The following is a 22949-nucleotide window of genomic DNA, read 5'->3' on the forward strand; positions in this document are numbered from 1 at the left end:
CGTCTCCTTCGGGTGCGTTGCTCCGGTACCGCCTCCTGCAGTCCGCTTTTATCTTTACTTGCAGAGTTGTAGCTGTCCATCAAAGTAGGGGGATGCAACCTCCACCCCCACATGGCCCGAGGGTGTCCAAATCCATGGCAGCTGTCACGTAGCAGGGACACACAGGTGCCTCTAAGAACAATGGCCAGAACCGTTGCATTGTCTCTCACTTCCGAGTCCCGAATTAATAGCGATCTTGCAATTCTCCAGAAGGAGGGGGCTGCTCCCGCTCCTTCGGCCCCTCAGAGCTGTGGTACCTTTATAACAGTACAAAGTAAATTTCTTATCTCAGTACATAAATCTCTCCATGTACAACCCTGAGATTCACAGTAAATACAAAGAAACCCCACAGAATTAATGAAAAGCCACACAGAAAGATCCACAGGCAACCAATGTGTAAAAAACAACAAACTCTGCAAATAGGAAAAGAAAGAATAATAATAAATAAGCAATAGATATTGAGAACATCATTGAAAGTGAGTCCATTGGTTGTGGGAAAAGTTCAGTATTGGTGTGACTGTAATTGAGTGAAGTTACCCCCTCTAGTTCAAGAGTCTTTTGGTTGAGGGGTAATAACTGTTCCTGAGCCTGGTGGTGTGGGTCCTGAGGCTCCTGCACCTCCTTCCTGATGGCAGCAGTGAGAAGAGAGCATGTCTTAGATGGTGGGGGTCCTTGATGGATTCTGCTTTCCTGCAACACTGCTTCTTATAGATGTGCTTAATGGAGGGTGGGAGGAGGGGCTTTATCATGATTAGACTGGGTTGTATCCACTACTTTTTGTATTCTGTTCCATTCAACGGCATTGGTGTTTCCCTACCAGGCCCTGATGCAACCAATTACTATACTCTCCCCCACTCATCTATAGATTGGCGAAGTTTCAGATGAGATGCCAAATCTTCAGAAATTTCTAGGGAATTAGAGGCACTGCCATATTCCCTTTGTAATGGCACTTACGAGCTGGACCCAGGACACATCCTCTGAAATGTTAAACCTGAGGAAGGTAAAGTTGCTGACCCACTCCACTTCTGATCCCCCGATGAGGACTGGCTCATGGATCTCTGGTTTCCTCCTCCTGTAGTCAATAATCAGCTCCTTCAGCTTGCCAACGTTGAATGAGAGGTTGTTGTTGTGACACCACTGAGCCAGGTTTTCAATCTCCCTCCAATATGCAGATTCTTCACCACCTTTGATACTGACAACAGTGTTTGTTATACTTAAGCTTGTTGATGACAGCACGGTAGCCTCAAAGTTAGAAATGTAAAGCGAGTAGAACTGTGCACTTGTGCTGATGGTGATTGTGGAGATGTTGCCAATCTGAACTGATTGAGGTCTTCAAGTGAGGAAATTAAGGATCCATTTGCACAAGAAAGTACTGAGGCCTAGATCTTGGAGCTTAATGATTAGTTTTAAAGGGATGATGCTACTGAATGCTGAACTGTAGTCAGTGCAGAGCATCCTGATGTATGCATTTTCACTGCCAAGTAGTTCCAGGTTTGAGTGAAGAGCCAATGAAATGGTGTCTACTGTAGACCTGTTACTCCAGTAAGCAACACACACAAAATGCTGGTGGAACACAGCAGGCCAGGCAGCATCTATAGGGAGAAGCACTGTCGACGTTTCGGGCCGAGACCCTTCATCAGGACTAACTGAAAGGAGAGATACTAAGAGATTTGAAAGTAGTGGGGGGAGGGGAAATGCGAAATGATAGGAGAAGACCAGAGGGGGTGGGATGAAGCTAAGAGCTGGAAAGGTGATTGGTGAAAGTGATACAGAGCTGGAGAAGGGAAAGAACCAGGGGAAGGAAGGCCTCAGGAGAAAGAAAGGGGGTGGGGGAAGCACCAGAGGGAGATGGAGAACAGGCAGATTGATGGGCAGAGAGAGAGAAAAAAAAACAAACAACTAAATAAGTCACTGATGGGGTAAGAAGGGGAGGAGGGGCATTAAGGGAAGTTAGAGAAGTCAATGTTCATGCCATCAGATTGGAGGCTACCCAGCCAGTATATAAGGTGTTGTTCCTCCAACCTGAGTGTGGCTTCATCTTGACAGTAGAGGAGGCCATGGATAGACATATCAGAATGGGAATGGGACGTGGAATTAAAATGTGTGGCCACTGGGAGATCCTGTTTTCTCTGGCGGACCGAGCGTAGGCAAATTGGTGTGGATCCAAATCATTTCTCAGGCAGGAGTTGATGTGTTTCATCCCCAGCCTCTCAAAGCACTTCATCACTGTAGATGCAAGTGCTACTAACAATAGTCATTGAGGAAGGTTACTACATTCTTCTCGGGCACTGGGATAACTGAAGCCTGCTTGAATCAGCTGGGTACCCAAGACTTTTGAAGCAAGAGGTTGAAGATCTCAGTGAACGTTCTAGTCAGTTGATCAGCACAGGTCTTCAGTACTTGACGAGATACCCGGTGGGGGCCAGATGCTTTTCGTAAGTTCACCTTTCTGAAGGATGTCACATGTCACTTGGTTTCACTTTGTGTGAGGTAATAGCAATCAAGGCCTGCCATAGCTGTCAAACATCCTTCAGTGATTCAGGTTTGGTCTGTAATTGCCACTTTACACATGAGTTTCCTTTCTGGAAATCGTACCTGGACGTTTTGCATTTTACTTTGTCACCAGACCTGAACACCAATGATCTGGTTTTTAGCAGATTGTGGATCTCTTGGTTCATCCAGGGGCTTCTGGTTGGGGATGACCCTAAATGATGATGTGGGGACACACTTGTGCATGACTGCTTTTATAAAGGCAGCGTCAAATGTGGTGCATCCGTTCAGATCTTCTGACAAGTCCTTGGACGTGGTCCAGTTCACTGACTCAAAGCAGTCCTGTAACTGCTCCTTTGCCACCTGCAGCCACCTCTTCATTGTCCTTATCTCTGGCGCCTTGCTCTTTAACCTCTGCCTGTATGCAGGTAGGAGGAGGGCAGCCAGGCAATCAAATTTCCTGAACTGCGGTCTAGGGATGGAACGGTAGTCACTCCTTTTGGTAGTATAGCAGTTGGGACCCCTGGTGCTGCAGCTGATATCTTGATGATATTTGGGCAGAGATTTCTTCAAACAGGTTTGATAGAAGTACCCAGCCATCATTTGAAAGGTGTTGGGGTAACAGTTCTTGTCTGATGGTTGCAGCACTCAATATATTGAGTGCTTACTTAACATTGGTGTTTGGCAGTATGTAACCTGTGGTCAGGATCACAGAGAAGAACTTGCTCGGTAAGTAGAACGGATGGCACTTAATCATTAGATGTTCCATCTAATGTTATATTAGTCAAGGCCTCAAAGGTTATGGGGAGAAGGCAGAATGAGGTTGAGGGGGGATAATAAATCACCCAAGTTGGAAAGGCAGAACAGACTCGAGGGGCCGAATGGCTAATTATGCTCCTATGTCTTATGGTCACACAAGGCTCAGAAACAACCAAATTCTTCTTTCTCTTATTGAAAGCAGTCAGTCTGCAAGAAGCAAACAAGAGAAAATCTGCAGGCTGTAACATCTAATTATTGTTTCAACTGTAAAATCTCAACAAAAAGTGATCTAGGTTTATGTATTTAAAAATAAACTCATCCTATCTTTGACTCCTGATGAAGGGTTTCAGCCCGAAACGTCGTCACTACCTCCTCCCATAGATGCTGTCTGGCCTGCTGAGTTCTGCCAGCATCTTGTGTTTTTATCCTATCCTTCTATGGTTTGAATATAATGTTCCTTTCTGATCTCCACAAGGTCGATCTCTGAGCTCAGAGTGGTACAGCACTGCCATCTGTTGACAGTTACAAGTATTGCTCAAACAAGAGAAACTACTTCTGAAGGGAATTCTGTGACTGTATCCCAAATCCAGTGGCAGGATTCACTGGAGGACAACTGCTCTCTAACTGCTTATGTAGTTATGGCATCTATGGCCTGGTTGAGCTTCCAGGCAACGGTGATGTTCCAGGATACTTATGGTTGGGAATGATCACTATTGTCAGAGCAGGAGAAGGTCAACAGTTGGTTACCATTTTCTGGGGTGGGGAGAGAAGTGAGAATTGTCCTGTGTTTGCTACTGGAGATGTTTACTGTTTGGCACTTCTGTGGTGCGGATGCACTTGTCAGCCTACATCTGAGTGTAGCCCAGGTTTTGCTATGTGCAGACATGGGCTGCTTCATTAGCTGAGGAGCATTCCCACTTCTGATCCAATGGGGGCAAGGCCATTCATGAAATAACTGAAGATGTTGAGCCCAAGGTACTGCCTGTGCATCTTCTGCAGTGATACCGTGGGGATAGGATGGTTGATCTCCAATAACCACAACCACCTTCCTTTGCGTTATGCATCTCAAAGGCAAAAGAATAAACTGCTTGAGGAATTTGTCAGGTTAAGTAGCAACCATTCAGGTAAAGAGATGGTCCATATCTTGGGTCAAGATTCTGTATCAGAATTGCTGTTGCTTGTCATTTGACTGTCAATGACAATTATTCTCTAAGCTTGCTTGGTTTTATTCTCATGTTAATCCTCAATGTGACAGATGTCATTCAGATGTGGCTTCATTGACCCACATGTTTTGGTCATGTCCTACCTTACATAACTATTGGAAGGACATATTTGCTACCATTTCCTCAATTTGGAATATTGACTTACAACCTCATTTTATTACTGCAATTTTTGGTATACCAAATGAGGATGATAGTTGACTTTCCCCTTCAATTAGACGAATGATTGCCTTTGTAACATTAATGGCCAGAAGGTCTATTTTACAAAATTGGAAAGAAGTAAATCCTCCTACCACATTTCAGTGGTTCTCTCAAACTATTTCTTGTCTGAGTTTAGAAAAAATTAGAAGTACTATTTTCGATTCATCAATTAAATTTGAAGAAACTTGGGGACCATTCATTCGACACTTTCATATGAATTAATTTGGCTTCTTCCGGACCTTTACTCTTTTTATTCTTGTTCTGGTATGGAGTTCCGGAGTTCTTGACACTATCATATACATATAAACTATTATTATTGCCCATGTTAGTTTAGGTTTATTTTTTTTATTTTTTTTAATATACTTTTTTTCCTATATTTATATTTTTTTCTTTTGATGATTATTTTTAACCTTTTTCATGTATAATCAATATAGGTTAGATTGATTATTGTACGATTCTTTTTGCTGATAGCTTAATAAGATATTGTTACCTTGTTACGAATTTAATTCTAAGTCTAATGTATTTATAACCTATTTAATACAATACTATGTTATGTTTTTTTATATATAAAATTTATAAAAAGATTGAAAAAGAAAAGAAAGAAAGACGATTATTCTCAGCACACTTCTAGAATCTCTTGGGTCCAGTTATGGATCAAGATACGATCTGGGCCTGGCCAAATCCAACTGAATACCATTGAATGGGTTTCTATTGGTAGGTGCTACTCGATACTACTAATGTCAACCTTCCACCACCTTGCTGATGACTGAGTGGTAGTTAGCAGGGTTAAATTTGTCCTTTTGTTTGTAAAAGGAACCCAAGTTTCCATATTGTCAGATACATGCTAGTATGGTAAGTGCTCTGGAATAGTTTGGCTGGAGGGTGCAACCACAGGAATGACGCCTGTCACTTAAAGCTCATTTGAGAAAGTAAATCATCTTGATACGCTTTCAGAAAGCATCAACACACAAAACTGCTGCTGAGTTACAAAGAGGTGCATGAAAATATGGTCAAATGTTTAGTCAAATGTTTAAGAAGATTCTTAAAAGAGAGTGGCAGATATTTAGCGAGGGTGTCAATATGTCAGAAATAAGCCTGTAATTTATAATATCCATGCTGACTATTTTGCCCATCTGCACAAATCCCACACTTCCACAGGAAGTTTGTGGATATCTACACCTTACTTATTCAAATGCCTATGTAAATATCTACTAAACAGTATTTGATTTCCCCTTTTCCTCTGTCAGTGTATTTCTGATATCAGCCTAGCTGTAAAACCTCGAAATGCTCCCATGAACGGGCTAGTGAGTTAAATGAATTGTTCAGTAGGTTTGACAATTACCTTCCTGTTCACACCCCCTCAGCACACCAATCCAGGTGCCGAGGCACCCAATGCCTCTCCCCCGCCCCAGTTCTACACGGATGAACAACACAGGCTACCACTGACTTCATTCCCTCCTCCCCCTGTACCTACCATTCAAACCTCCACATACCAGCCATTGCCCTGATCTTTACCTCCCCTAGCCCCCCACCTCTCACCAAACTCCCTCAGTCATCATGGACTCACCTTTGCTACTGAGCAGGTGAGAAGGGCCCCAGAGAAACTCAGACACAGCAAAGAATTGGGACTTGATGGACTGAAGCACAAGGTCCTGAAGGAGTGTGCTAGGCAGCTGTATGGATTATCCAGTGCATTTTTAATATGAGTACCAGCCCGGAAATGGTCCCAACTATATGGAGAACATCATGTATGGTCCCAGTACCCATGAAGGACCAACTGAAAGTCTTGAATGACTACTGGCCAGTGGCCCTGACTTCACACGTCATGAAGACCCTAGAGAAGCTGGTCCTATCTCACCTCCGACCACTGGTCAGATCAGCCCTCGATCCCCTGGTGTTTGCCTACCAGCACATTGGAGTTGACAATGCTGTCATCTACCTGCTGAACAGAGCCTCCTCCCATCTGTATAAGCAGGGCAGCACTGTGAGGATCATGCTGGGGGAAAAGCTCCCTTCAACGCAGGCTGGCACTTCCATCGTATCCTGGATAATGGGAGACCACAGTTTGTGCGTCTGCAGAGCTGCATGTCAGACATGGCTATTAGCAGCACTGGGGCTCCACAGGGGACTATATTGACTCCCTTCTTTTTACCCTGAATACCTTGGACCTTAGATATTGCACTGAGTATTGTCATCTGGAGAAATTCTCTGACTCAGCGACAGTTGGGGGTATAAAGGGGGGACAGGAGGATGAACACAGGGCCCTGGTGGAGGACTTCGTCAAATGGCACAAGCTGAATCATCTGCAGCTCAGCATCAGTAAGACAAAGGAGATGGTGATGGACTTTAGGAAAACTAAGCCTGCACTGCTCCCTGTTACTATTGAAGGTGAGGACGTGGATGTGGCGAGGACCTACAGGTACCTGGATGACAGACCTGAGTGGAGCACCAACACAGAGGCTGTGTACAAGAAGGGCCAGAGTCACCTCTACTTCCTGAGGAGATTGAGGCAGTTTGAAAAAGCAGGCCTCTCCTTCTCATGTTCTACCGGTCTGTTGTTGCCAGTACAATCTTCTACACGGAACTCCTCGACTCGCAGCTCAGGACCCTCCGAAGTGGTCAACCAAGCACATCTAGCTTCATCCACCCCCTCGGAGTACCTCCTGGCCTCGGACACCCCCGCGTGGGATCCGTTCCTCGCCCAGCTTACAGCATGGCGTCCTCTCTCTCAACCCCCTCGCGCCAATCTGCCCAAAAGCCCGTCAACAATAGCTTACAGACTCAGAAGAAAGAACAACATTAATCCCCACTTGGTTTACAAAGGAATACAATTCTCGTTATCAGTAAATTTTAACCCAAACAAGCTTCCAGCACTCTCTCGCAACAAAGAAGCATTCCTGCTTTTAACAAAACAAAGAAGCCATTTTGATTACATACACAGTAACAAAGAAAAAAGAAGAAACCCCCTTTACATAGGTATATGTTATCCTATACTACCTTTGTGATGGTTATTCACTTTCTAGGGCCCAGGAGGCTTATTGCTGATCTCAACTTTCTAGCACAACAGCATGAACTTTCCAAAGGGTCAGAGTTGCTTTTGACAAAGTTAAACGCCTAACCAATATTTCTTGCTTACCTTCTTGTTGTAAACAGTGAGGTTTTGTAGGCCTATGTTTAATCATACAGCAACAAAACATACAGCACTGACTAAGTTATTTACACCACTGTGACAGAGTTCAAGGCAGCTTGCAGACCAGATTGATTTTGTCACCTAGCACATCAAACGTGGTTACAGGTATGGTTGATCAATCAATAGTTTGGATATTTGAGTTTTCAGAGAGTCAGCTCTCACAGGATCAATTTTGGGTGCCTGAAATCTCTGTCCCCAGAAGATTTTAGGCCATCTGTGTGAATTGCTTTGTCCCAGCAAAGGCATTTGTAAGATCACATGGAGATAATGTCAACTGGTAGCAAAGCAGAATGAATAATAGAACTCATTGGGGATTGTTAGCAATGACAGAAAGATGGGGTGCCAGAACTAGCTGTTACGGACATCTTGCTTGTCTCCAACTCGTTGGCATGTTATTTAGTTTTGTAAGAATTGTACTTCTGTTTGGAAATCTTTTGTAATTCAGAAACCTTTCATAAATCAGAAAGCCTATGCGAGTTTTAAATGTGTGTTAAGAACTATTTGTCCAAATTTAAACATGTATCATTAAAAATAAAATAAACTTTATTTAAAGTACTGGAAGTACTTTCTTCTTGGTAGGGAGGGTGACTCACCACTCAAATAGTGGGTATTGACAACTAGACTTTGCTGCAGAGACTAGACTAGACAGGAAAGTAAGACAGTCTTTGAAGAGTAGGTTTATATAGTATAACCTCCAATAGTGAGGGTATGTAAAGATAGATACCTACATATATTGGATAGGACTTTAAATTTTCTTTTCAGTTTAGGGCTTTGTGGATAAAGAGCAATACCATCACACCTTGAGATTCATTTTCCTGTAGGTATTTACAGGAAAAAGAAATACATACAATATAATTTTACAGGTAAACTATACAAGAACAGACAAAGACTGAGAAACATCAACATGCAAAAGACAAATTGCAAATAAAACCAATACTGGGAACCCAAGCTGTAAAGAATTCTTGAAAGTGAGTCGCAGTATCAGTTCAGAGTAGTAGTGATTGAAGTTATCCGCACCATTTCAGGAGCCTGATGGTTGTAGGGTAATAGCTGTTCATGAACCTGGTGCTGCTGGAGTTAAGGCTTATCTACCTCCTGCCTGATGGTAGAGCGAGAAGAGTGTGTGCCCTAGATGATTGGGTGCACTATGTAAATATACTCAATGGTGGGGAGGGCTTTTCTAGTGATAGACGAGACTACATCCACCTGCTGACTGCTCAGGCTGTGTGCTTAACCCACTGCTCTACACATGACTGTGTGGCTAGGCATAGCTCAAATACCATCTATGGATTTGCTGCTGGTAGAATTGTTGGTAGAATCTCAGGTGTGAAGAGAGGGCACACAGGAGTGAGATATGCTAACTAGCAGAATGGTGCTGCAGCAACAACCTTGCAGTCAACGTCAGTAAGACAAAAGAGCTGATTGTGGACTTCAGGAAGGGTAAGACGAAGGAACACATACCAATCCTCACAGAGGGATGAGAAGTGGAGAGAGTGAGGAGCTTCAAGTTCCTGGGTGTCATGATCTCTGAGGATCTAAGCTGGTCTCAACACATTGATGTAGTCATAACGAAGGCAAGACAGCGGCTATACCTTATTAGGAGTTTGAAGCGATTTGGCATGTCAACAAATACACTCAAAAACTTTTATAGTTATACTATAGAGAGCATTCTGACAGGTTGCATCACTGTCTGGTATTGAGGGGCTACTGCACAGGACTAAAAGAAGCTGCAGAAGGTTGTAAATCTAGTCAGCTCCATCTTGGGCACTAGCCTACAAAGTACCCAGGACCTCTTTAAGGAGCGGTGTCTCAGAAAAGCAGTGTCTATTATTAAGGACCTCCAGCACCCAGGGCATGCCCTTTTCTCACTGTTACCATCAGGTAGGAGGTACAGAAGCCTGAAGGCACAGACTCAGTGATTCAGGAACAGCTTCATCCCCTCTGCCATCCAATTTCTGAATGACATTGAAGCTCTGGACACTGCCTCACTTTTTCAATGTACAGTATTTCTGCTTTTGCACATTTTTAATAATCTATTCAATATATGTAATTTACTTGTTTATTTATTATTATGTTTTGTTTTATTTTATTTATTATTTTTTCTTTCTCTGCTAAATTATGTATTGCATTGAACTGCTGTTGCTAAGTTAACAAATTTCACGTCACATGCCGGTGACAATAAACCTGATTCTGATTCTGACACCATGCCAATGTCCATTAGACTATGGATGATGGGGTGCACTATGTAAATATACTCAATGGTGGGGAGGGTTTTGCCTGTGATAGGCTAGACTACATCCACCCACTGACACCATGCCAATATCCATTACAACCATTCTTTCTACAAAGCTCTGCAAGGTATTCCCTCTCAAGCCCCCATCCAATTTCCTTTTGGTGGCACTGATCAATTCTGTTGGCATTACCCTTACAGACAATAAGTTCTAGATTACTTCTACTCTTTGCATGAAAAGAGACTTTATTGACTTGCCAGATACATCTTTAGTTCCTCCATTTTAATTCTGTTCCCTTTAATGGAAACAATATCCCTCTAGCTGTATGATACAAACTAAGAGGTTTAAAATGAAGTCAATCTTAGTGAAGGCTGGTGTCAAGTGAGGCTACATCATTGTCCCTAGTATTCTCAACACCCCTAGCTGAAACTCTGCTTCTCCCCTCAGATTTCCTGCAGGAGTGGAACTGATGCCCAGAATTAATGAGAATGTGTAAATATGTACATTAAGAAACCAGGTCCCCAGAACTTCAGTACCATGCTTACGATCCTACTCTTTGGCATACTCTGAGATTGAGCTCCAAGCCATCACTGACTTGTTCACATTCGAGGGGCTTGACAATCATCTACAAGATGAAGGTTTCCAACAATCAACTCTGCTCCACTATAAAGGTTTGCAGTGTAATCCTATAAAATATGGAGCTCTACTGGTATCTTGGGAGCCACCATTTAGGAAAGACAAGTGTTGATGACAATTCACCACTGTTTTCAATGCACCAGCATAATCTTTGATCAATTGAGGAAAAGTATATTTTAAGGTGAAGACCCATGTTGTTTTTTTTTGAAATTTGCAACTGGCATCTCAAGACACTGGAAAAATACCAGCAACAAATCTCCACACAATCCTCCACTTTTCTGGAAGGATTTCCTGTTCCAGGCCAACATGTCAGTACTGACCCCGAATACATCCACTCAGCTCTGGCTGCATCACGCTGTTTGCCTGCCTGCTTGCCCGCAGCTCCCCAGGCAAGCTCTCACCAGCAAGCCCTATCGTGGGAAACAATTAGCGGGCAGACAGGGAAAAAAATAATGAGGGGTGTATTTGAAGAAATGCAACATTTCCCCGACTGTTGGAAATTTCCGGCTCATGACAGCTCCAGTAGAAAGAGAGCATTTGGAACCTAGTGCCCATGCCCTGGACCAATAGTGCCAGGGTGCACCTCCTGCCTCATCTCCAGAAATGCCTCTGCATCCGATGTTGGCTTCCTCAGGAGCCTCAGATTCAGAGTTTAAAAAGTCATCTGAGCACAATCCAAGAAGAAAAAGACTAAATGCCTTTTTGTTTGGTAGGATTAATGATCTTCCCTTTGCTTGTTGTACATGACAAATTAACGGAAGGTATTCTTAGAGATGGTATATATGATTATCTGGATGGACAGGGTCTGATTAGGAACGGTCGACATGGATTTGTGCGTGGAAAGTCAAGCTTTACAAATCTTATTGAATTTTTTGAAGAGGTTACGTGGAAAGTTGACGAGGGTAAAGCAGTGGATGGTGTCTATATGGACTTCAGTAAGGCCTTTGACAAGATTCCACATGGAAGGTTAGTTAGGAAGTTTCAATCGTTAGGTGTTAATATTGAAGTAGTAAAATGGATTCAACAGTGGCTGGATGGGAGATGCCAGAGAGTAGTGGAGGATAACTGTTTGCCAGGTTGCAGGCCGGTGACTAGTGGTGTGCTTCAGGGATCTGTACTGGGTCCAATGTTGTTTGTCATATACATTAATGATCTGGATGATGGGGTGGTAAATTGGATTAGTAAGTATGCAGATGATACTAAGATAGGTGACATTGTGGATAATAAAGTAGGTTTTCAAAGCTTGTAGAGAGGTATAGGCCAGTTAGAAGAGTGGGCTGAAAGATGGCAGATGGAGTTTAATGCTGATAAGTGTGAGGTACTACATTTTGGTAGGACTAATCAAAATAATACATGGTAAATGGTAGGGCATTGAATAATGCAGTAGAACAAGGTGATCTAGGAATAATGGTGCATACTTTCCTGAAGGTGGAATCTCGTGTGGACAGGGTGGTGAAGAAAGTTTTTGGTATGCTGGCCTTTATAAATCAGAGCATTGAGTATAGGAGTTGGAATGTAATGCTAAAATTGTACAAGGCATTGGTGAGGCCAAATTTGGAGTATTGTGTACAGTTCTGGTCACCGAATTATAGGAAAGATGTCAACAAAATAGAGAGAGTACAGAGGAGATTTACGAGAATGTTACCTGGGTTTCAGCACCTAAGTTACAAGGAAAGGTTGAACAAGTTAGGTCTTTATTCTTTGGAGCAGGAAAGGTTGAGGGGAGACTTGATAGAGGTATTTAAAATTATAAGGGGGATAGATAGTGTTGACATGGATAGGCTTTTTCCATTGAGAGGAGGGGAGATTCAAATAAGAGGACATGAGTTGAGAGTTAAAGGGCAAAAGCTTAGGGGTAACATGAGGGGGAATTTCTTTACTCAGAGAGTGGTAGCTGTGTGGAATGAGCTTCCAGTAGAAGTGGTAGAGGCAGGTTCGGAATTGTCATTTAAAGTAAAATTGGGTAGGTATATGGACAGGAAAGGAATGGAGGGTTATGGGCTGAGTGCAGGTTGGTGGGACTAGGTGAGAGTAAGTATTCGGCAAGAACTAAAAGGGCTGAGATGGCCTGTTTCCGTGCTGTAATTGTTATATGGTTATATATTCAATAAAATTTCATCCCATCCAGTGCCTGCATCTGAACTTGTGATGCTGGTCGAACACCATCTGGGGATGAAAACAATTGTCCTTGTCAAGGTGACTAAGTCATACCTAGTTTATGAAACAATGTTGAATGTGGAGAATCAGGCATTCAGCTTATGAATAATATTGAGCTTGAAATCAATCCGAGTACCACAGTTTAATGAGCAGCACCCAATTTTAAGGTACAACAATAAACACAAGCGATTCTACAGATGTTGGAAATCGAGGGCAGCATGCATGCAACTCAGACGAACAAGCAGCACCTATGGAGGTGAATAGACAGTCAATATTTCAGTCCAAGGGTCTTCATCAGGACTGGAAAGGAATGGAGGGTTATGGGCTGAGTGCGGGTCAGTGGGACTAGGTGAGAGTAAGCGTTCAGCACGGACTAGGAGGGCCAAGATGGCCTGTTTCCGTGCTGTAATTGTTATATGGTTATATTCTCAGTGGTTTTTTATTTACACAATTTTTCTTCTTTTGCACAATGACTGTCAGCCTTTATGTATAGCCTTTCTTAAGTCCTATTGGATTTCTTTATTTTTGTGTGAATTACTGGAATTAATGTCAATTTAGTATATTGAAACCTACACTCAGTGGCACTAACATGCAGAGGTGGTCGTTGGTGGGGGAGTAGCTGGCTCCAGTGACATAAACTTGATTCTGATTTCTGGTTGTTGAGTTGACTGACTGCTGTAAGTTTTTCCTTGTTTGGAAAATTGGAGATGTCAGTGGGCAGGTGAGAGAATATGTGGAGAGCGGCCAGTGAGTGAGCAGGCCGGTGAAGGAGTGGCGCTTTCAGGCTTTGGCTCGAGAGGTCTTGGCAGTTTTGGCAGTTGGTTTGCGCAATCAAGTCAATCAAGATTTGAATAGCTCAGAAGCAGCAGAAAGCAGTTGATTGGGCAGTCGAGATTTGAATAGCTCAGACTCAGCAGACCAGCTGATTGGGCAGTCGAGGTCAGGTGACCAAGCAGTTTGATTAGGCAATCGGAAATTGAAAAGCTCAAACACATGAAAAGAGGGGTAGCTCAAGCAGAGCGGCCAGAGAAGGAGTGGAGCTTTGAGGCTTTGGCTCGAGAGGCTTTGGCAAGAAGAGGCGGAGGATGAGCTTGCTCCCAGTGAGGTAAGGTCGGGTAAGTTTTTAAAATTAATTTAATTAATTTAGGAGTTGGTAATGGAGACAGTAGATAGGGCAGTCCAGTGCTCCGTTTGCAGTATGTGGGAAGTCAGGGATGGCACAATTGTCCCTGATGACTACACCTGCAAAAGGTGCATCCAGCTGCAGCTCCTGACAAACCAAGTTAGGTAACTGGAGCTGGAGCAGGATGAACTTCGGATCATTCAGGAGGCAGAGGCAGAAATAGATAGGAGTTTCAGGGAGACAGTCTCCCTTAAAAGTCAGGAGACAGGTAACTGAGTGACTGTCAGGAGTGGGAAGGGGAATAGAAAGAGCAGTGGCCATTCCCATCAACAATAAGTATACTGTTTTGGGTACTGTTGGTGAGAACAACCTACCATGGACAAGTTGTAGTGGTTACATCTCTGGCACTGAGACTGGACTCCCAGCTCAGAAAGGAAGGAGGGAAAAGAGGAGAGCAGTAGTGATAGGGGATTCGATAGTTAGGAGGACAGATAAGAGGCCCTGTGGGAGAGATCGAGAATCCTGGATGGTCTGTTGCCTCCCTGGTGCCAGGGTCCGTGATATCTCAGATCGAGTTCTCAGGAGAGAGGGCGAGCAGCCAGATGTCATGGTCCACGCGGGGACCAGTGACGTAGATAGGAGTAGGGATGAGGTCCTGAAGAAGGAATATAGGGAGTTAGGACAGAAGTTAAAAAGCAGGACCTTGGGGGTGGTAATCTCAGGATTGCTGCCTGTGCCACGAGACAGAGAGGGTAGGAACAGGAAGTCATGGCAGATGAATGCGTGGCTGAAGAGTTGGTGCAGGGGTTCAGATTACTGGATCATTGCGATCTCTCCTGGGGAAGGTCTGATCTATACAGAAAGGATGGGCTGCACCTGAACTGGTAAGGGACCAATATCCTGGTGGGCAAGTTTGATAGAGCTGCTGGGGAGGGTTTAAACTAGTTTGGCAGGGGGGTTGGGAATCAGAATGTGAGTGCAGAGATTAGGGTAGAAGGACAAAGGCATGATGCTATGTGTTCTGAGTTGGTGAAGGAGGACAGGTAGGGGACAAAACATAAATGTAGTCAGTTAGAGGGGTTGAAATGTGTCTATTTCAATGCTAGGAGTATTAGGAATAAAGGGGATGAACCTAGAGCATGGATCAGTACATGGAACTACGATGTTGTGGCCGTTACTGAAAGTTGGCTGGAGGAAGGGCAGGATTGGATGATGCAGGTACCGGGGTTTAGATGTTTTAAAAGGAATAGGATGGGAGGTACTGGTCAGGTATAGTATCACGGCTATAGAAAGGGAGGACGCTGCAGAGGGAATGTCCTCTGAGTCGGTGTGGGTGGAAGTCAGAAATAGGAAAGGATCAATCACTGTGCTGGGAGTAGTCTATAGGTCCCCAAATAGCCCTTGGGACACCGAGGAGCAGATAAGCAGGCAGATTTTAAAATGGTTAGTTATGGGTGATTTCAACTTCCCTCATATTGACTGGAACCTCCTGGGGGATAGATGGGGCAGAATTTGTCAGGTGTGTTCAAGAAGGATTCTTGACACAGTATGTGGACCGGCCGATGAGAGGAGAGACTATAACTGGATCTAGTTCTGGGTGATGAACCTGGTCAGGTGACAGACCTCTTGGTGGGGGAGCGTTTTGGTGAGAGTGACCACAACTCCCTTAGCTTCAGCATAGCTATGGAAAAGGATAAAAACAGACAAAATGGGAAAGTGCATAACTGGGGAAGGGCTAACTTTGAAGGGATGAGGCAGGAACTAGCGAGAGTAAATTGGAAACAGATGTTCAAGGGTGAAAGCACAGAAGTAATGTGGAGGAAGTTTAGGGACCACTTGTGCTGGGTTCAGGATAGGTTTGTCCCACTGAGACAAGGAAAAAATGGTAGGAAAAGGGAACCGTGGCTGACAAAACACATGAGGCAACTTGTCAAGAGGAAGAAGGAAGCATATGCTAGATATAAGAAGCAGGAGGGGCTCATGAGAAATATAGGGTAGCCAGGAAGGAGCTTAAGAAAGGACAGGAGAGCTTGAAGGGGGCATGAGAAGGCCTTGGCATGTAGGATTAAGGAGAACCCCAAGGCGTTCTATGCGTGTGAGAAGATCAGAAGGATGACAAAAATGAAGGTGGGGCCGCTAAGGGATAAAGAAGGTAACATGTGTCTGGAGGCAGAGGAGGTTGGGGAGGTCATAAATGAATACTTTGCTTCAGTATTCACAAGTGAAAAGGACCTTGATCAAGGTGAAGTCGAAACAGAACAGGCCTGTGTACTTAATAATGTGGAGATTAAAGAAGAAGTGTTGGATCTTCTTAAAAACATCAAGATTTATAAATTGTCAGGGCCGGGCGTGATACACCCCAGCTTGCTGTGGGAAGTGAGAGAAGACATCGCTGGGGCAGCAGCTAGAATCTTTGAATCCTCCTTGGCTGCAGGGGAGGTGCTGGAGGATTGGAGAATGGCAAATGTAGTTCCCTTGTTTAAAAAAGATAGTAGGGAGAATCCTGGGAACTATAGACTGGTGAGTCTTACGTTGGTGGTCTGCAAACTATTGGAAAGGATTCTTAAGGATAGGATCTACGATCATTTAGAGAGGTACAGTCTACTCAAGAATAGTCAACATGGCTTTGTGAAGGGAAGGTCATGCCTCACGAGCCTAACTGAGTGTTTTGAAGAGGTAACAAAATAAATTGATGGGGGCAGGGTGGTAGATGTGGTCTACATGGATTTTAGCAAGGTATTTGACAAGGTCCCCCAAGAGAGACTCATCCAGAAAGTCATGAGGCATGGGCTAAGTGGGACCTTGGCTGTTTGGATAAAAAATTGGCTTAAAGGAAGAAAGCAGAGGGTAGTAGTGGAAGGAAAGTATTCTGCCTGGAGGTCAGTGACTAGTGGAGTGCCGCAGGGATCTGTCCTGGGACCCCTGCTCTTTGTGATTTTTATAAATGACCCGGATGGAGAGGCGGAAGGATGGGTGAGTAAATTTGCGGATGACACAAAGATCGGAGGAGTTGTGGATGGAGCTGTACGTTGTCAAAGGTTACAAGAGGATATAGACAGGATGCAGAGTTGGGCAGAAAAGTGGCAGGTGGAGTTCAATCCGGACAAGTGTGAGGTGATGCATTTTGGAAGGACAAACCAGAAGGCTGAATACAGGGATAATAGTCAGTTACTTAAGAGTGTGGATGAACAAAGGGACCTTGGGGTTCAAATCCATATATCCCTCAAGGTCGCTGCACAGGTTGATAGGGTAGTTAAGAAGGCCTGTGGGATGCTAGGCTTCATTAACAAGGGGATTGAGTTCAATAGAGAGGTCATGTTGCAACTTTACAAATCTCTGGTGAGACCACACTTAGAGTATTATGTTCCGTTCTGGTCACCTCATTATCGGAAGGATGTGGTAACTATGGAGAGAGTGCAGAAGAGATTTACCAGGATGTTGCCTGGTTTGGAAAACAAGTCTTATGAGGCAAGATTAGCAGAGCTGGGACTTTTCTCTTTGGAGCGTAGAAGAATGAGAGGGGACTTGATAGAGGTCTACAAGATTATGAGAGGCATAGATAGGGTGGATAGTCAGTACCTGTTTCCCAGGGCACCAGTAGCAAACACCAGAGGGCATATGTACAAAATTAAGGGAGGGAAGTTTAGGGGAGACATCAGGGGTAAGTTTTTTACACAGAGGGTTGTGGGTGCCTGGAATGACTTGCCAGGGATGGTGGTGGAGGCTAAAACATGACGGGTATTTAAGAGCCTCTTAGACAGGCACATGGATGAAAGAAAAATAGAGGGTTACAGGGTAGTGTGGGTTTAGTACTTTTTTAAAGGAATAAATGGGTCAGCACAACATCGAGGGCCGAAGGGCCTGTACTGTGCTGAAGTATTCGAGTGTCTTCTAGTGTCTGGTGTCTTCTACTGGGGGGCAAGTGCAGGAATAGGACCAAAAAGCTTGTATGAACTCAATGAGTTGAAAAGATAAAAATAAAACTTTATTTGTCACATATACATTGCAATATCAAATCGGCGAGGATTGTGCTGGTCAGCCCAAACAGGTCACCAAGCTTCTGAAGCAAGCAGAGCATGCCCGCAACTCACTAACCCCTAACCATTCATCTTTAAAATATGGGAGGAAATCCCATGCAAAGGAAACCCATGAGGTCATGGGGACAACGTACAAATGCCTTACAGCAGGTTAGTATGTGGTTAACCTCTCTCAGGCTATCACTATGCATAGGGGATTTTTGGTATTACAAAAGTAACGTGCTGTAAGGTTTCACTGCTAATGTAATGGCTTCTCTGTAATGTTCCACCGCTGAGGTAATGGTTTCTCTGTAGCAGTGATGTTTGGGTTATGACTAATAACGGGACATGTTCGCCAATGAGGGGATGTTGTTCTTTCTTGTGTGTCTGGGAGCCAGGATTTCACGGTTTTTTTCGTAGGGGAACTTTGGAGAGAGAGGACGTGAATGGAGAGGATCAGTAGAATACTAGACGGGGTAGACTGAGGAGGGAGGGTCCGAAGGCTGGCCACACTCAGAGGTCGATGGGAATGAACAGTGAGTTCCAATGGTGGACAATAGATTGTTTCATGAGAATGGGCCCTTTTCTTGTTTCTTTACTGACCATATAGTCAAATTAAGAATTATAAAGCTCAATCGTTTAATTGTATTGATGCACCATCAATAACTCACTCTGAGACGTAAGGCGAGATATCGGCTTTTATTGACTGAAGAAGGAACCAGCAGTGAGTGACCATCATATTACATCCTGGAGAATGAGGCAGAGGATCAGACCTCGATTGCCTTTATACAGGGGCCTGTGGGAGGAGCCACAGGAGCAGTCAGAAGGGGGTGTGTCCAGACAGGCACATAGTTCACCACATTCACCCCCCCTTTGTTTAAAAGAGTCCCCATGTGGCGAAGTTTCTTACAGGTCAAGTCTATCAGGTGGTCGAATCTGTCGCTGCGATCTACGTAGCACCGGCTGTGATTGCACCGATGCCGGCAACATTGGTGATTGCACAGGGGACGGAGGTTGTGCTGGTTCCAGCTCATGCATGTGCGAGGCACCTGGTATACAAGTGTCATGAGGAGTCCATGTAGGGCCTGGTGAGCGCGGTGTCACCTCGGGTACAGGGTTCATAGTTACCGGAGAGTGTTCAGGGTAGTGGTCTGCTGCACCTGCGGGCGCCAGGTCACGGATGGAGACCGTGTCCTCCCGCCCATCAGGTAAGACCACGTAAGCATACTGGGGGTTCGCATGCAGAAGGTGAACCCTCTCGACCAGCGGGGAGTATTTATTGCTCCTCACATGTTTCCGGAGCAGCACTGGCCCCGGGGACATCAGCCAAACTGGTAGAGTGACAGCCACTGCACCTCTGACTGAATGAAGGCCCTGTCCCCCGCACTGTACCTCCTGCTTTTAGTCGCTACCGGTTTACAGTCGGGGTCAGGTTGGTGAACAGCGGCGGGGGAGGGACCTTGAGAGTGGAGAGACTGCAAGTGGTGTCGGTAGCGCAGCTGTCGTGTTGGATGGGATGTGTGTGTCGCTGTGTGTGTGTGGTCAGTAGTGATGAAGTCCCACAGAACTGAGGATTCCTGACAGTGAGTGGTGGGAGGGGCCCGTCATATACCATAGTCACACTTTCGAGGTGGCTCTGGAAGTCCAGCCCCAATAGCACAGGTGCGCACAGATTAGGCATGACCAGTAGCGCAAAGTTCCGATATTCTGTGCCTTGCACCACCAATGTCACTACACAACCCACCCGGATGTCTGCGGAATGCGACCCAGAAGCCAAATGGATCTTCTGACTTACTGGCCGTGTTGCGAGTCCGCAGCGTTGCACTGTGTCCGGGTGAATGAAACTCTTAGTGCTGCCCATGTCAAACAGGCAGCTAGTCCTGTGCCCCTCCACCCGGATGTCCATCATGGACCTTGCAAGCTGGTGTGGGGCGCTTTGGTCGAGGGTTACAGTGGCCAGAGTTGAATTGCCGTCGGGGTACCCGGTCAGCATCGGAGGGTCGGGGGCGGGGCGTGCTGACGTCGACAAAGATGGCCGCCCACATCCGGGGTACCTGGTACGCATCGGAGGGTCGGGGGCGGGGCGTGCTGACGCCGACAAAGATGGCCGCCCACATCCGGGCATGCAAGATGGCGGCCCCCACGTCTCACCCGCAGCGCTGCACTCCGCTCGTAGTTTAGACTTATGGACCTTGGCGAAATGGCCCCGCTGTCCGCAGCTGGAGCAGGTCGTTTCTCGTGCTGGGCAGCGTTTTCGAGAGTGTTTTTTATGGCCACAGAAATAACAAAGCACAGGCTTCTGACGGGCATCCGCCGTGGTCGGGTTCGGGGAGCTCGTGGAATCGCGACTGGCAGCAGAGATTTCGCTCGCGGGAGCCGGCAGTGGCGGGGTCTGAGGCGTCCACGGAACCGGCGGGGAATCGCGTGACTGGACAGCATCGGCGTAGTGCAGCACAGCTTCCAGAGCGTTGGCCGTCTTGATCGCCAAGCGTAAGGTAAGATCGGAGTGTTCCAGCAGTCGCTGGTGCATGTACGCTGACCTCAGTCCCGTCACAAAGGCGTCTTGTACTAGCAGCTCCGCATGTTGTTCTGCCGTGAGCGTCTTGCAGTCACCAGCTCGGACGAGTGTCTGTAGTGCTCGGAGAAACTCGGTGCTCGATTCTCCAGGCCGCTGTCGCCGGGTAGCTAAACGATGTCTTGCGTAGACGGTGTTCACCGGCCGCAGGTACTGTCTTTTGAGGGCGTCCAGTGCCCCTTCGTAGGTCAGCAGGTCCCGGATAATGGAATAAACTTTTGGGGTGACCCTCGAGAGGAGAATTCTGTACATAACGGCAGGGTCAGTCGCACGAAGCTCCGCCAAGTATGATTGGAAGCATGCAAGCCAGTGTTCAAAAGCAAGAGCTGCTTCAGGGTCTTGAGGGTCCAAATCCAACCTTTCCAGACGTAAAACGGTTTCCATGTTTTAAAACTTTCAGTCAATAAAATTGATGCACCATCAATAACTCACTCTGAGATGTAAGGTGAGATATCAGCTTTTATTGACTGGAAGAAGGAACCAGCAGTGAGTGACCATCATACTACGTCCTGGAGAATGAGGCCGAGGATCAGGCCTTGATCGCCTTTATACAGGGGCCTGTGGGAGGAGCCACAGGAGCAGTCAGAAGGGGGCGTGTCCAGACAGGCACATAGTTCACCACACGTATATTGTGTACTGTCTGATATTTTGCTGTGTGGATTTGTAACTGGGCAACACATCACACAGCATCCACACAAACGGGATTTCTCAGTTTGGCAGGGCCCGAGGCTGTTTTCCCCTAGAAGACCACGGGCTGGCCAAACCTGAGGACCTGAGGGTCAAACAAACAGCTACAGAAAGTATGGTAGCAGCTGCTGAAGGCCGTGGACATGGGTGTATTAGTAGGTATCTTCTTGTAATAGATGTAACTGCAGGAGTGTGCTCTGAGGAAGGTAAAGGCTTGTACACTGAGAGAAAAGGCCTCTCAGTAGAAGGCCGCTTGCACCCTGAGGATTCAGAGCATCTCCACAATGAGGGGCAACATGTAAGCGTTCTGGATTCAGTCAGCACGATTTCACTGAAATCTGCCATCTTTTGCACGCATTGCTGGGAATTCCAAACAGGGCAAAGAATATGTGGTTAATTGTCATCAGAGCACAAACAAAGCCACTTTGCAGGCCTGAAGTCTGAAGATAGTCACATCACAGCACGATTACCACAGGTCACTTTGTCTCCCAATTCAAAGATGGTAAACAGCATACTCTCTTATGAGCTAATGGGCAGAGAGCACCTGTTTACTTGTAGGAATGACCCACTGCGTGCAGCTCAACTTCGCCATCATAAGGGGACTGCCTTTGCCACCTTCTGAACAATGAGCAGCTGAGAAGTAGGAGTTATCTAGAGAAGGAAGGAGGGGAGAGAAATTACCCAGACAGAATACGGCATGTTGCTCTTCTAACCTGAGTTTGGCCACCTTCCCTCCTTCTTTTTTGTCCATTCCTCATTTTGGATCCACTCTCACCCCTTCTCTTCTCCAGACCTGCCCATCACCTCTCTTTGGTTTCTCTCCTTCTTCCCTTCCTTTCATGCTCTGCTGCCCTTTCCTATCAGATTCCTTCTTCACCAGCCTTTACCTCTTCCACCCATTACCTCCCAGCTTCCAACTCCAATAGCCCCACTCCAACCCACCTGCCTTTCCCGTTACCTGTCTTACCTGTCATCTGCCAGCTTGTACCCCTCCTTCTCATTCTGACTTCTGTTCCATTCCTCTCCAGTTCAGAAGAAGGGTCTGGGCCCAAAACATTGACTGTTTATTACCCTCCATAGATGCTGCCTGACTTGCTGAGTTCTTCCAACAATTTGTGTGCATTGCTCAAAATTTCCAGTGACTGTAGAGTCTTTTGAGTTTATGAATTAATCATCAAACTTGCTGTTATACAGTAGGCACTGAAGTTACCTGTTTTTGATCATTGTTGCACGTTGTGTATTTTATATATGCTAATCATGACATCGTAAAATGTGTACGACTTGCTTAAAGTAAAATAGAAGTCAGACCTGCATTTTTGGACTCCCATGTCTTCCTTGAATTAGTTTAATGTTTTGAAGTTACAAAACAAAATTGGCAACAAGGTATTTTAAAACAAACTCAAAATGGCACAGTTCAAGTTCAAAGAAGGGAAGACACAATCAAGTTTAAAAAAAAAGGCTGTAAACTGAGTTCAAGGGTTTATAAAGAGTAAGTAATGGGTGATAATAACCAGGAAAAAGCAAACAGAAGTAGCTGGTTACATCAGAAAGATGAACACATTTGATTGCACAACAGATAATTGGATTTTATACAGCAAACAGATTGAGCAATATTTTGAAGCAAA

At 45.3% G+C, this 22949-nt stretch overlaps 2 protein-coding genes and 1 long non-coding RNA gene across 4 annotated transcripts in view; 1 reads left to right on the forward strand and 2 right to left on the reverse strand.

The window, feature by feature from the left end:
• Window positions 1–22949, forward strand: part of LOC132393300 (uncharacterized) — a 96709-nt gene that overhangs the window by 9573 nt on the left and 64187 nt on the right. The gene's annotated exons all lie outside the window — the stretch shown is intronic.
• The window catches only part of LOC132393298 (uncharacterized), a 113426-nt gene that overhangs the window by 8711 nt on the left and 81766 nt on the right, over window positions 1–22949 (reverse strand). The window lies entirely within an intron of this gene.
• Window positions 16745–22949, reverse strand: part of LOC132393297 (uncharacterized) — a 34211-nt gene continuing 28006 nt past the window's right edge. Inside the window, exon 2 of the mRNA XM_059968343.1 lies at window positions 16745–21975. Coding sequence (XP_059824326.1) covers window positions 19471–21021 — 1551 coding nt within the window. The 5' untranslated portion in view covers window positions 21022–21975 and the 3' untranslated portion in view covers window positions 16745–19470. The remainder of the gene's footprint in view (window positions 21976–22949) is intronic.

This window comes from Hypanus sabinus, chromosome 4 (genome assembly GCF_030144855.1).
Source record: "Hypanus sabinus isolate sHypSab1 chromosome 4, sHypSab1.hap1, whole genome shotgun sequence".
NCBI lineage: Eukaryota > Metazoa > Chordata > Chondrichthyes > Myliobatiformes > Dasyatidae > Hypanus > Hypanus sabinus.